Source organism: Channa argus, chromosome 11, assembly GCF_033026475.1.
Source record: "Channa argus isolate prfri chromosome 11, Channa argus male v1.0, whole genome shotgun sequence".
Classification (NCBI taxonomy): Eukaryota; Metazoa; Chordata; class Actinopteri; order Anabantiformes; family Channidae; genus Channa; species Channa argus.
Window position 1 is genome coordinate 4,894,601 of NC_090207.1, and position 13,202 is coordinate 4,907,802.

Here is a 13,202-nt window from a genome sequence, read left to right on the forward strand (position 1 = left end):
TCCCTGGAGAAGTTATTCATATCAGCAGCAAAGCTGAAAACACAGACATCTGCACCAATAAATGCAATTTGGGGGCTTTCAAAGGAAATTTCATGTTGCATTTGAACCCTTTTTGTTTTGTTTTTGGAAACCCACTTTTGCATTTGACCCGTTTCTTGCCTTTCTCTCTGTGACATCCATCTGAAGCTCTGACTGAATCCCCTCTGCATGTCTGCTTACTTCTTGCATACTTTTACACTTTTATCGCATATTATGTGAAGAAGTTATAACTCTCTCCTTGTTCGGAGCATAATTTGCACCATTGTGGTGGCAGATAATATGAGATAAGACTTTCTTCACTAGCACCAAAACAACTCCCATCCACCTGTGTTCACTGAGCTGCAGTATATCAACTGTAGAGGCACACATATTATTGTTCGATGGACTCTGAAGACTTGAAACTGACACGTTCTCTGCATTGAAACCATATCGCTCAAAAGTTAAAGCACACTTTTAGAATATTTCAGCACGTTTACGATAAGATATTATGTTGGACTTTAATAAACCAAATGAACCAAGTACTAATAGCACAAAACCAGACATGTTATACCACCTTAAAACTAACATTTGAGCACTGCACACAAGTTGTAGGATAATTATAGTGAAACTGTAAGAGATAAAAACGAATATAAAGGTCAGTAAGGTCACCAGACATATTTGTGTGCACAGAGACATTAGGTCTTCATATTGCAAATTTACAGTTAATCTAAAATTAGGACAGAGTGGAGAAGTAAGGGGAACAATTGAGACATCATTTCTCATCAGGCCACATTGTTTGCATTGCTGCTGGTGCAGAGTGTCATGCATCTCGCTGTTGTTGTTTGATTATCATGCACATCACTGGTTATTTACCGATAGCTTGATTGGCCCCATGCCGTTCAGCCATCCACCGCTGGGATGATAACTGCAAGGAGAAGTTAAAAAAACAAGCAACGGTACAGAACGTGCTGATCTGTGGAGCTCCGGGAGAGAGGATTCGACTGTGATTGAGGTCTTTATCAATCTTTAGATTGATAACTCTCACACAGACGTCTGTGGCGATTTTTTTCATCCACAGTGTGGTGTTAACCAAAGCTGCACTCACACGAAATCCCTAATGCTCAATTCCACTCTTTAGAATTTAGACAAATCTGATTTGTTTTCCATGTCGATGGTTTAACTGCAACACGCATGCTTATAATAACAACATCACAATGTGTGCAACAGTCTCATCAAACGTTTTCCTCCTAAATTGCTCGGTTACTGACTGACACTGACTGATGACGACAGTGGATATGTACATTGCAGACATCAACAAAAAATGACTAGTGACTTTTGGTCTGGCTGGTCTATAAACATTAGCATTTTTAGAGATCACTGATAAATCTGATCTAGGACCACATCAGGACCTGGCAAAGTGGTCCAGATCTGATCTGACCAAATTGTTGTTGTGTTTTGGTCACACACAAAAACGAAGCCATTCCAGCTTCCGATGTGACTCTATTTTTTTCTACCTCATAATGCCCCAGATGTTGATAGTGGGTGACGGATCTGGACTGCAGGCAGCCAGACTTTTTTATTACGGAGCTATGCTGTAATAATCAGTCCCTCCAGGATTTCACTGACAGGACAGATTTCCACTTCACCACATTCCATTCAAGGGGAGCTCAGGCTCAAAGACGGTGGCCGCGCTTCTGGATCTTGTTTATATATGGTTGTTTCTTTGCATGGTTTCAAGTTTTAAGTTGCATTTGTGGATGCAGTGACAAACTGTGCTCATGTGGTTTTCGGAGGCTTTCTTCAGTCCATGCAATGAATTACACAACAGAATCATGCCTTTTTTTTAATGCAGTGCTGCCCAAGGGCCTGAAGATCATGACCATTCAGTATTGGCTTTAAGCCTTATCCCTTGGATATATAGATCTCTGTGGATTCTCTGAACATTTTAATGATATTATGACAGGAGTTTTTTAGGTTGTTTACAGTTTACATGGAGAAACTTTATTCTAAAGGTGTGTTTCCACATACTGATGATCCTCACCCTCTCCTCACCTCTGAAACACTGCAGGCTTCTGTGGAATGCTCTTTTTATACCCAAGCATGATACTGATCTGTTCCAATGACCTCATTAGTTATGAGATGTTCCACCAGCTACTGTTTTTAGCATTACACAACTTGTCTATGTTGCTCCTGTTCCCAATTGAAACCTGTTTCATTCTTTTATTTTATTAATTTTTTTTTTTTTTACAAAAAAAACGTCCATCCAAAATAGGTTTCAAAGGCTTGCAAAACATTGCATTCAATCATTTCCATTTTACACAACGTTCCACACTTTTCTTGAAAATGGTGTTTGTAGATATGTATTTGGTCTTAAATGCATATGCTAAAAATCACTAGTTTGTTGTGTTTCCCAGATTATCTTTGTTTTGTGAAAGCTCTCCTTATAACATATATGCACTAATCTGATTTTTCTATGGCTTTATGCCCAAAAAAGTATTATATTACATAGAATATTACTCTTTTAGAATTTATGTCATTTGAAAATCTTCTGAATCTGCAGTTTGTTCACCAACACTCAAACCCGCGGTCTTAAGGTATATCACTATTTTTAGGTGCTTGATCTCACTTCAGATCATCTAAAATGATGTCCCTTCAACGACAGGTAAAACTGCTATGTGGCTTTAAATGTTAGTGCTACACCGGCATAATTGCACATAAAATACGCATTATGTCAAGGGAAATTCAATTTTAGTTTTATTGAAGGATTTGTTGATGGAATACTTCATCCAATGAAGCAGAAAAGAAGCTGAATTGAGTTTGGCCCAGGTTAACTGGTGTGTTTTGCAGAATATAGGCATATGTGTTGTGAAATTAGTTAAAAACACCTGTAACTATTGTGTCCAAGCAGGTTCCAGCTGCCACCTTTCAAGCCTATCAAGTGTTTTTTGGTGGGGTGCTCCTTTAACCAAGGGACTGTGGTCAACCATAAATGTTTGGTGGTCTGCCAAACTGACTGCTACTGTAGACACAGGGATCAGACTTAATTTACAACACTGCATCCCTGACATTCTTGTTTCATCCCATAAGTAATAAATGTTACGAGGGAAGGTCCAATATATCCTTAGCCCAGTGAGAATTTGCGCTCTGGTCATGGCTTTTGATTAAAAAATTAAATGTAAAATGCAAGTTATCAAACTCTGTACATACATATATATATCTGTGTGTGTGTGTGTGTGTGTTTCGATTTATCTTAATGTCTGTTCAATATGCTCCAGTCTAAAGCACCGGCTTTGAAGATGTCCCTGTGTGAGCGACTAAGCTGTACGCCCTGCACTGCAAACCATCTTTTATGAACCCGTCTTATTATTCCCCCAGTCACATAAAGCCTGGAGGAAACAGCACAGCTGTGGAAGGCTTGGCATCCTCATGATAACACTCTGTGCAACTTTGTAATACTAATCCAACATCTGAGGAGTGCTAATTGTTGTCTGCTCGCTCTCTGCTGGTGTCACTTTCTTAGCAGGGCTCGTGACATTTAAGCATCGCGCCGTTGCTTTAGTTTGGTTATCACAAATCGCGTCTTCCTCTCTTTAATGCAAACAACAGTATGGACTGAAACATGCTAAAAGACTGGTATTGCCCTTTAAAAGTACTTCACTGTGCCATAGGCTCTCACCATTTAATATATAGCCTCCAACATTTGCAGGATGATATGTTTACTTTTAGACTTGGAATCAGATATTTGTTAGAAAGTGTTTTTTTTCCTTCATTACAATTGATTGTATTGAAAAGATCCAGCAGACCATGGTAGATCTTCATGTATGTGTGGGAACAGTAATATGATCAGTCACACAGCCTTGAATGTCACACTTACTCGCTGAGAAACACATTCAAAGAACCCACCTCAAAAAGTCTTTCACACACTGCCTGCAAGAAAAACGTAACACTAAACTAATCATTTCCTGCCTTACAGCGTTTCAGCTGGACTTGATGTAGGAGTCCTACACTGTGTGGTTATTCTTCAGCACGTACTGTAACAGTGCACCAGCAGCTCGCAGTTTTCATGTTGCAGAATTCTTAAGTGCTGAAGGAATGTTTTTCAAAAAAAAATCTGCAATGCGATTGAATCACTTCATGTTCACTTAACTGTAAATGTTTAAAGTTAAACTCAATACACCTATGGCATCAGTAACATACATTTATGTGTTTCTGTGTGTTTTCGTGTGTGTCAACTGACAACTGTTTGTGTGTCCCTGGCTTTTGGGTTCGGTTTCACCGCTGTACACATGGTTGCTGAGAAAGATCACTTTGTAAGCATGTGGATTTTTTTTTTCATTTGCATTTTTGTCTCAACACTTACCAAAGTGTCCTAACACCAATGTGAAACATTTTAAACTCTGTTTTAGGTTTGAAATCTAATGCAGGATAAGTGCTGTTACTAACCTGTGACATCTGCAGGACTTCTCTGTGTCTGCACAGAGTAGTTTCCCTCGGTGTGTCCAAGGGTCAGCAGTCCTTTTCACCCTTTGACTTTTTAGGTTGTCCGTTACTGTCTGACTGAGGGGGGCAGACTAGTGGCACCAAAGACTGAGAAAGGTCCAATTAAACCAACAACTCTCAAACAGCGTGATGAATTGTCTGCTATTGCTTTATTTTTGTTAGTTTCTTATTGCGGCTATCCAGTGCTTTTAGTTTTGAGCCTCATGTGCATTGTGACAAACACAGGGTGTTGCAACTATTCATTATGGCTGGGTTGTTTAAAAGCTCATTTTAGTTCTTTTTCCCACACACTACATGTGTGCATGTTATTTAGAATTTGCTGACTGTGCATGGGAAACCTTGTGGGAGCCTATTAAGCAGACAAGTCCTTGCAATGTAGTGTGCTAATGTAGGACTCCACAGCTAACGTGGGATATCAGGTCTGCTCTGTGTTAAGCCTAGAACAAATGCTATCCCTGCAAAAATGTACTTGGTTGTCAAGGTAAAGCAGTAACCTCCAAAACTTTTTGTCAGCCATCTTGAAGTTGCACCACGTTGTCTGCTGATGACAACGTTTGATTAATTTCGGCAAAGCACAGAAACCTGTATAACAAAGTCGTCCACTAATAGCATAAATGTTTTACTGTGTTTTACAGGGGAGCCTTTTCAGTGGTGCGCAGGTGTGTTAAGCTGTGTACGGGTCAGGAGTATGCTGCCAAAATAATCAACACCAAAAAGTTATCTGCAAGAGGTAAGTGCATCTACATATACATATACATATGCTCTGTTCTAAGAAAAAAATCTATGTGGCTGAATGTCACCATTATTTTACTTACTAAAAGTGCGATGTGTAACCGTACAAGAATGACTAATTTGTTCAGTTCTTTGTCCCAGTGGTCACCTCTCCACCTACAATGTAGACAGTTATGTAAGTGATATCTAACAGCAGTTACCCTCTCAGATGGCGCTGCGTGGGACAAACTTTTATCACATTGGGGTATAAAGGTATTATTGGTGATACAGTGCTTACATTTTTATCCACCTTGAAGTTGATATATATTAGCAGTTCCTTCAGCTTGTTTGTGTCTAAGTGTGTTCTTGCATTGTAGTGGCTGGTTTTAGTTCATGCACAGTGCGGGCTGGAAGTGGTGGAGATAGTATAAGACTCCTAGTATGTCCTTCCAAATAAGCTTAATACTGGCAAGTGACAAGAAGTGAATGGCGGTGCCATGTGTCAAAGGGGAATTGTATAGTAAATATGCCCAAAAATGGTAATATTTGCTACTTTCCTCTGTCCTGTGTCATAGTAAACAGATATGTTTAAGTTTCAGTTGTGCCACTTTATACACAGTGTTTTAATATACTTACAATGCCTTGAAAAAGTATTCGTACCCATTGAAATTTTCCACATTTTGTCACGTTACAACCACAAATGCACCAGCTCGTGCATTTATATTCAGCCCCCTTTATTCTGATACCTCTAACTAAAATCTAGTGGAACCAGTTGCCTTCAGAAGTCACCTAATTATTAAAGTCCACCTTTATTCTCAGTATAAATACAGCTGCTCAGAGGTTTGTTAGCGAACATTAGTGAACAAACAGCATCTTGAAGTCCAAGGAACAGACCAGACAGGTCAGGGATAACATGAAGCAGTTTAAACCAGGGTTGGGTTATAAAAAAATATTCTAAGCTTTGAACATCTCACGGAGCAATGTACAATCTATCATCTGCAAAATGGAAAGAGTGGCACAACTGCAAACCTACCAAGACGTGGCCGCCCACCTGAACTGACAGGCCGGACAAGGAAAGCATTAATTAGAGAAGCAGCCAAGAGGCCCATGTTAACTCTGGAGGAGCTGCAGAGATTAACATCTCAGGTGGGAGAATCTGTCCACGGGACAGTCGTGCACTCCACAAATCTAGCCTCTGTGGCAGAGTGGCAAGAAGAAAGCTGTTGTTGAAAGAAACACATAAGAAGTCCACACAAGTCATGTGAGGGACACAGCAAACCTGTGGAAGAAGGTGCTCTGGTCAGATGAGACCAAAATTGAACTTTTTGGCCTAAATGCAAAATTTTGTGTGTTGCTTAAACCTAACACTGCACATCACCCTGAACACACCGTCCCCACCGTGAACCATGGTTGTGGCAGCATCATGTTGAGGGGATGCTTTTCTTCAACAGGGACAGGGAAGCCGGTCAGAGTTGATGCGAAGATGGATGGAGCCAAATAAAGGGTGATCTTAAAAGAAAACCTGTTAGAGTCTGCAAAAGACTTGAGACTGGTGAGGAGGTTCCTAAACATACAGCCAAAGCTACAATGGAAGGGTTTAGATCAAAGCATATTAGAAAGACCCAGTCAAAGTCCAGACCTAAATCCAACTGAGAATCTGTGGCAAGACTTGAAAATTCCTGTTCACAGCTGCTCTCCATCCAATCTGACTGAGCTTGAGCTATTTTGCAAAGAAGAATGGGCAAAAATGTCACTCTGTAGATGTGCAAAGCTGGTAGAGACAAACCTCAAAAGACTCTCATCAAAAGGTGGTTTTTATTGATTTAGTATTGTAAGTATTGATTCAGAGGGGCTGAATACAAATGAACGCCACACTTTTCAGGTATTTATTTGTAAAATAATTTGAAAACCATTTATCCAAACCATTTTTTTAAACAATTATATGCCACTTTGTGTTGGTCTATCACATAAAATCCAGTTAAAATATATTTACATTTGTGGTTGTAAAATGTGGAAAATGTCAAGGGGTGTGAATACTTTTGCAAGGCACTGTAACAGATGGTGAAATTGAAAATTCCCAGTTGTACGTTTGACTGAAGCGAAATGATGGGAGTAAATTACTTTGAATCCTTTTTTCACTTTGTGTGAAATCTGATGACTTACATTTTTAATTATTCTCAAATTACACAGCTGTCGGAGCTTGTTCTCTTGAGCACCACAGAAACATTTTTCCACTGTCATTTTGCCACAAGGTTATTCTGTGTGGCTTTTCATGGTATTGGGCCATTAAATGATCATTTATTGCAATGAGGAACATTAAAAGCACTATGAGAGAAGTTAGAGCCCTTCCACTATTAAATGCAATATGGCATTTTACTATAATAAAATGGCGTTTTATTAAATAAAAAAGACAATTTTAAGCACCTTAATTGCTATTTAATCTAAAGCAGAGGTTAAATGTAATCAGTGGCAGCTGTCATTAAGCATGATGCTGCTATGAATCTATTTGATTCTGATGAGATTCCGATCTTTGATTCCAATCAACATGAACGGCATGATCCCTCAGTAAATTTTACCACCTGGTGCAGACAAAAATGAATATTGGTGCCTTCATTTACATTTTTAGCCAAAGAATGGGATAAATCAACTGGTAGGTTGGTTGTGGACTAATCTTAACTTTAAATGTTACGCTTTTCTAGATGTTGTGCTGTATCATTTTGTGAATATGTATTATGCTGTGAATGTCTGCGCGTAATAAATGTCCACAGCAGCGTAGAAAAACATACGACGGTGAGAGAATATCAGAATTTTGACAAACAAACCTTGTGTGTCTGTGCAGTGTCCATCATCCTTACTAGACTGCACAGAGCATCTTTTAATGAGATTAAGCTAGATTATCCTGCTGCTATTAGCAGGAGGTTAACCTTTAATCCCAGTGATTGGCTTGATAAGGCGTACACACACACACACACACACAAACAGTATAAATAATTCACCTATAGTGTCGGCTGTGCTATCACTGGATGTATACATTTAACTCCAGCTGCTTTGTCAGGGTGCAGCTGCTGGTAGCTCTCTCCCATATTTCTGTGGCACAGCATAGTGTCCGTACAACAACATTTGATAGGAGGACTGATCTGACCTGACTGGGAGGTGCACGAGGCTTTTGCTGTACTCCTTACTAATGGATGTGCCGTGTTCCATGAGACAGCGCAGCAATGTTAGAGGCAGCTCCTCCAGGGCCTATTAATAGCTCCATGATCTATCTGACATGGGCTGCCGCTGCCAGGTTTTATGGCAGTCATGATGATTTGCTGCTCTACTTTCCAAGTGGGATTTGGTTTAAGGTTAGCTCACAGACAGCAGGTAAGGTTGGTGAGCTCAGAGCCCTGGTTGCAGCAACTTAAGAGGAGTGTTTGTTTAGGACTGGCAGATGGAGATGGTAGCCGAGGGGAGGGAGGTGTCATGCGAGAAAGGCACCCCAGGCACTTGGCAGCTGAAGGCCATGCGCCTGTATGCCTACATGCCTTTAGCACGGGACTCTCATCTGACCCTGTCTCTCTCTGACACACGCACACACACACACACACACACACACACACACACACACACACACACACACAAACAGATACTCGTACAGATATTCAGACAGCCATAGCAGAGAAGCTGAGGCTGTGATGCAGTCAGTGAACTTTGAACCATGAATCTACTGCAGTTACAACAAGAAAAGCCCAAACAAACTTGAAGCAATTCATTGAGTCATACTGTGCCACTTTGTTGTTGAAGCCTGGTTGTTAGGAAACTTGGCTAAAAAAGATTTAAAAACAAAGTTAAGACTGGACATACACTCAGATTTCTTTCAGTGACCCCTCATCATTTTTTTGCATTGGCCAAGTGGTTAATGCTAATCCAACGTCAACAGGAAAAGTAGGGCAGGTCTGTTGGGCAAAACTTCCAGCCAATCACAGAGCTTGATGATTGGCAGTGATCTCTGGCAAGTGGTTGCCAGAGGTTGCTGTATGGCCCTACTCTCCATTGGGATGTAGAGTATTTGTGTGTGTGTGTGTGTACAGGTGTGTGGTGTTTGAAATTTACCTGCAATGCAGTAGCAGTGAACTGACCTGGATTTGGCCAACCAGCTTTGTGTCAAAGTCAAAAAACCAGGACAGATGTAGTCACTTCAGAAAAAAGTGTATTCAGCCTTATTGTAAATTAAATCACTTTAGTTATACTTACACATACACTGTAAGAAATTCCCTTTGTTAAAATACATTTTTATACTAATACACAGGCTTCTTGTGTACAATTTTAAATTACACTGTTAAAATTAGAAGCGGCATTATGACCCCCCCCCCCCCCCCCCCCCCCCGACCACAATCATGTCATTATTGTAAAATGAATAAGAATCTCAATGTTTCATATCAGCTCATGACTTAAACACGTCTGTCCCCTGACCTCACTAAAAAGCTGCTCGTACTCATTAACATTCCCCAACCTGAGAGAGTCACGCTGATGTTCGGGTCAAATCTTCTTAGCGATAGTTATATCCGGACGTCTTCAGCGCTGTCATTTTACATGCAGTCCCCTCCTGAGATTTAAGTCATCACACGTGATGATTAACCCAAATTTATTCTGCTCCTCTCCTTCCTGCTCCTCTAACACTGAATACTTCAGATTCCCACTGACGTTACGGAGTGCTGTCCTTGGGTCCTCGTAAATGTTCTTCTCTGCCACACATCTCCTCCTGCCTGTCCTCTTTTCTCTAGTTCCTCTCTCATTCCCCTCCTTTAACCCAGTCTCTCCTCTCATGTCTTAATTACCGTGCTGCATTAGGAGCAGAGGATTTGCATCCAACTGACCGGCTGTTTGAATGACTGACTAAATAAATATTTGACTGGCTCACTGGGCTCTGAAGCAGCCTGTGTTAACCCTGCAACTATGGCCACAGTTGCAGACAGTAAGCTAATTGCTGAGAATAAAACACCAATGGCGGTTTGTTTTGATCATGTTCGTGTTGTTTCAGAAAAAGCCTTTTATCAATCATTTTAATGATGTTAACTATTTTATGTTTAAGAGTCTATGTATTTAGTGATGCTCAGTCACACGCAGTGTTTGTGTGATCACTGCCTTCAGACCCTTCACCTGCACCCATAACAGCCAACTCTGAAGTTCAAACGTAGAGGTGAAATTAAAAATGTATTATTATATATGTATGTATATATGTATTATTATTGGATGGGGGCCACAGAAAGTGCTCAACTGTCACATCAGAGATTCAGCCGAATTTGCATCCACAGTCTTGATTGTGGTAAGACACAGGAGGCAGCAGGTTCTGGAAAAACAGTGGTTTTGGTGAAATACACTGCAAAAGAAGTTTTCATGATTCATGTATTTATAGTACTGCTTAAACAAACACACTGTAGCGCATCCATCCAAAATGGTAAAACCAGATTGTGATGGCTAGACAGCATTTTGTCGGGTGTTCCTGGTACGCAGTGGTCATTATAGGGAAGATCATTTGGTGTACTGGTGACAGGGTCATTGGGCACCCAAGGCTCACTGATATGCATGGGGAAGGATGGGTAGCCTGGTGAAATGCTAAGGAAGAGCATCTGTAGCAGAAATTGCAAAAATGAAAAAATGTGATGACAATGATTGACAGGCTTCAGAGCACACCTGCATGCTGATTACTGTGCTGTCTGGCTGCAGGCCTGTCAGTGTGCCTGCTGACCCCTGTCTACTGCCAAAAGCGCCTTTTAATGGCCACACGAATGTCTAAAATGGTCCATGGATGTGGATTGCATCATTTACCTGGGGAAGAGAGGGTACAAGGATGCATTATGGGAGTCCAATCTGTGGAGGCCCCACCTCACGAAAAGGACTCATTCAAATGTCTTGTGACCATGCCTTGATAATAATAGCTGTGTTGGCTGCAGAGGGGAACCTGTGCAATATTTGTCAGGTGGTTTTAATGGTGTATGCTGCAGTTTTTATTAGCAGCCAGTACCATCACATCTAGCAATATGGTCCTCCACTCCTAAAGACATGTAGATACTAACGAGGCTCAAGTCTGACCATCTGGTAGGCTAAGCCAAACTGGAGCATGAGGCTTTCTCACAACCAGTTGTGTACTTGCAGAGTAATGTCAACAGATGCCATTGACAGAATGAAATGTGATCCTTGTGCTTATGGCATGTTTTCCACCATTTGACATTGTAGTATGACAGATAACATATCAGGGAGTGTTCGACAGCAGGCAGTTGATCAAGCCAGTCAGGGTGAGTTTAGGGTGAGTGAAAGCATGGCAGTTCTTCCAAGAGCTGTAAAAGCTGCCATCGTTGATGGACAAAAGCCTCATTTGGATATTTATCACATCCTAGCTCATCCCCAATGATTAAAAAATGTGTTATTGAACATATTTCGGAACTGACGAACTATAAAGAGATGCATCTGTTTTTGAAAATGTATCCCGTCAGTAGAAATGCAGACCGCAACACTGAATGTAAACCAAAGCATCCACTGTGTCCATCCTTTAAAACCAAAATGAAAAACTGGAAGGACAAATGAAGAGTGAGCATAAACAATATGTAGCAGGCAGTGGCTGGTGAAACAACGGCAACAGAAAAACCGCAACTATGCTTTGTGCGTATTAATCACGCTCACATTTTTTTCCCTCATCCCCTTTCGTCCTTCTCTGTCCTCCCTGAAATACTCCTCCACTCCTTTCTCCGCCTCGCTCCTCTCATCTTCTAAGGCTCTAATGACTGGGCTTAGACTTCACTGTCACTCCTCAATGGCAGCGTGAGCGTGTGCTCTTGTGTCCTCCCAGTTTGTTTGCGTGCCTCTGTGTACTGTACATGAGTACAGTGTGTGTGTGTGTGTATTTTGTGATTAGTTTTTTTTTTTTTTTTTTTTTTTTTGAGCCCGTGTGCAACATGTCGTGCAACGTGGGTGTGGAAGAACACATTCATTTCCATGTTTTTATGTTGTCTGCAGGCATACACATACAGGGTGGTCCCAATCCATGTGTTTGTGTGTGTTTGAATGTGTGTTGCTGCTACAGTAGATTAGTAGTCACTGAATCCAGGTTGGTTAGCATCATTAAGCTGTTATACAATTGTGTGCGCACATATTAAGATTACCTAATCTGAATTCATACTGTTTCTAGTCTTATGGGTCACAAAGCTATTAGGATTGTCAACATGTGCTTTCATAATCTGATATAGGTAATAATATTGTATCTGATAAATAGATTTTTGTTACAGTATAAGATTAAAAGTAGAGTTTTAGTGGTATTCTTTTAAAATATGTGTGTATAGTGTGTCCGTATTTTTCATAAACGCATGTAGAGGTGTGAAGTAATAAAGACAGACTTGAGATTATCATTATTATGTTTTGTAATGCTGAATTGACTGTAAAAAAGACCATTGAGTTTTCCCTTAATAGGAAATTTGATTACGTGAACATTTTTGTGGTAAAAAGTGGCTTATTTTGTGTTGTTTAAATACCTGTTGACTGGATGTGCTGGTTTTCTGCAGCTCGTATTTCATAATAGTGTAAGTTTTTTATTCAAATTTTGTCCACATGTTCCATACTATAACAAATCTCCTAAAATTACATATTAAAAAAATTAATAAATAAGGCTGTTGCTAAATATTGCTTTGCTTACAGTATGGCAATATATGCCATATGAGTTATGATGTAGGCCTGTTTGGAAGAAAATATTGACGCATTTCAGTAATGCCATACTATATTTAGTGATACTGTAGCAGTTTTCACAAATACTTTATCAATGTTAAACATCTTCAATTGGCTTTAATGTGCAAAAATACAGAGCAATGAACCAGCAGAGGCAAGACAGACTAAAAGGGACCATGAAAACTGCTTGTTAGTAAATGTGACATTTGTAAATGCAGGTTTCGTTGTTAAAAATATTGCCTGTATAAATGTTTATGAGGAAGGAAATGCGTGAA

At 40.2% G+C, this 13,202-nt stretch overlaps 1 protein-coding gene across 49 annotated transcripts in view; it reads left to right on the plus strand.

The window, feature by feature from the left end:
* Positions 1–13,202, plus strand: part of camk2b1 (calcium/calmodulin-dependent protein kinase (CaM kinase) II beta 1) — a 70,625-nt gene that overhangs the window by 836 nt on the left and 56,587 nt on the right. For all 49 annotated transcript variants that reach the window (XM_067519749.1, XM_067519796.1, XM_067519759.1 and 46 more), the window contains exon 2: positions 5,154–5,248. In XM_067519749.1, the coding sequence (XP_067375850.1) occupies positions 5,154–5,248 (95 nt within the window). The remainder of the gene's footprint in view (positions 1–5,153; positions 5,249–13,202) is intronic.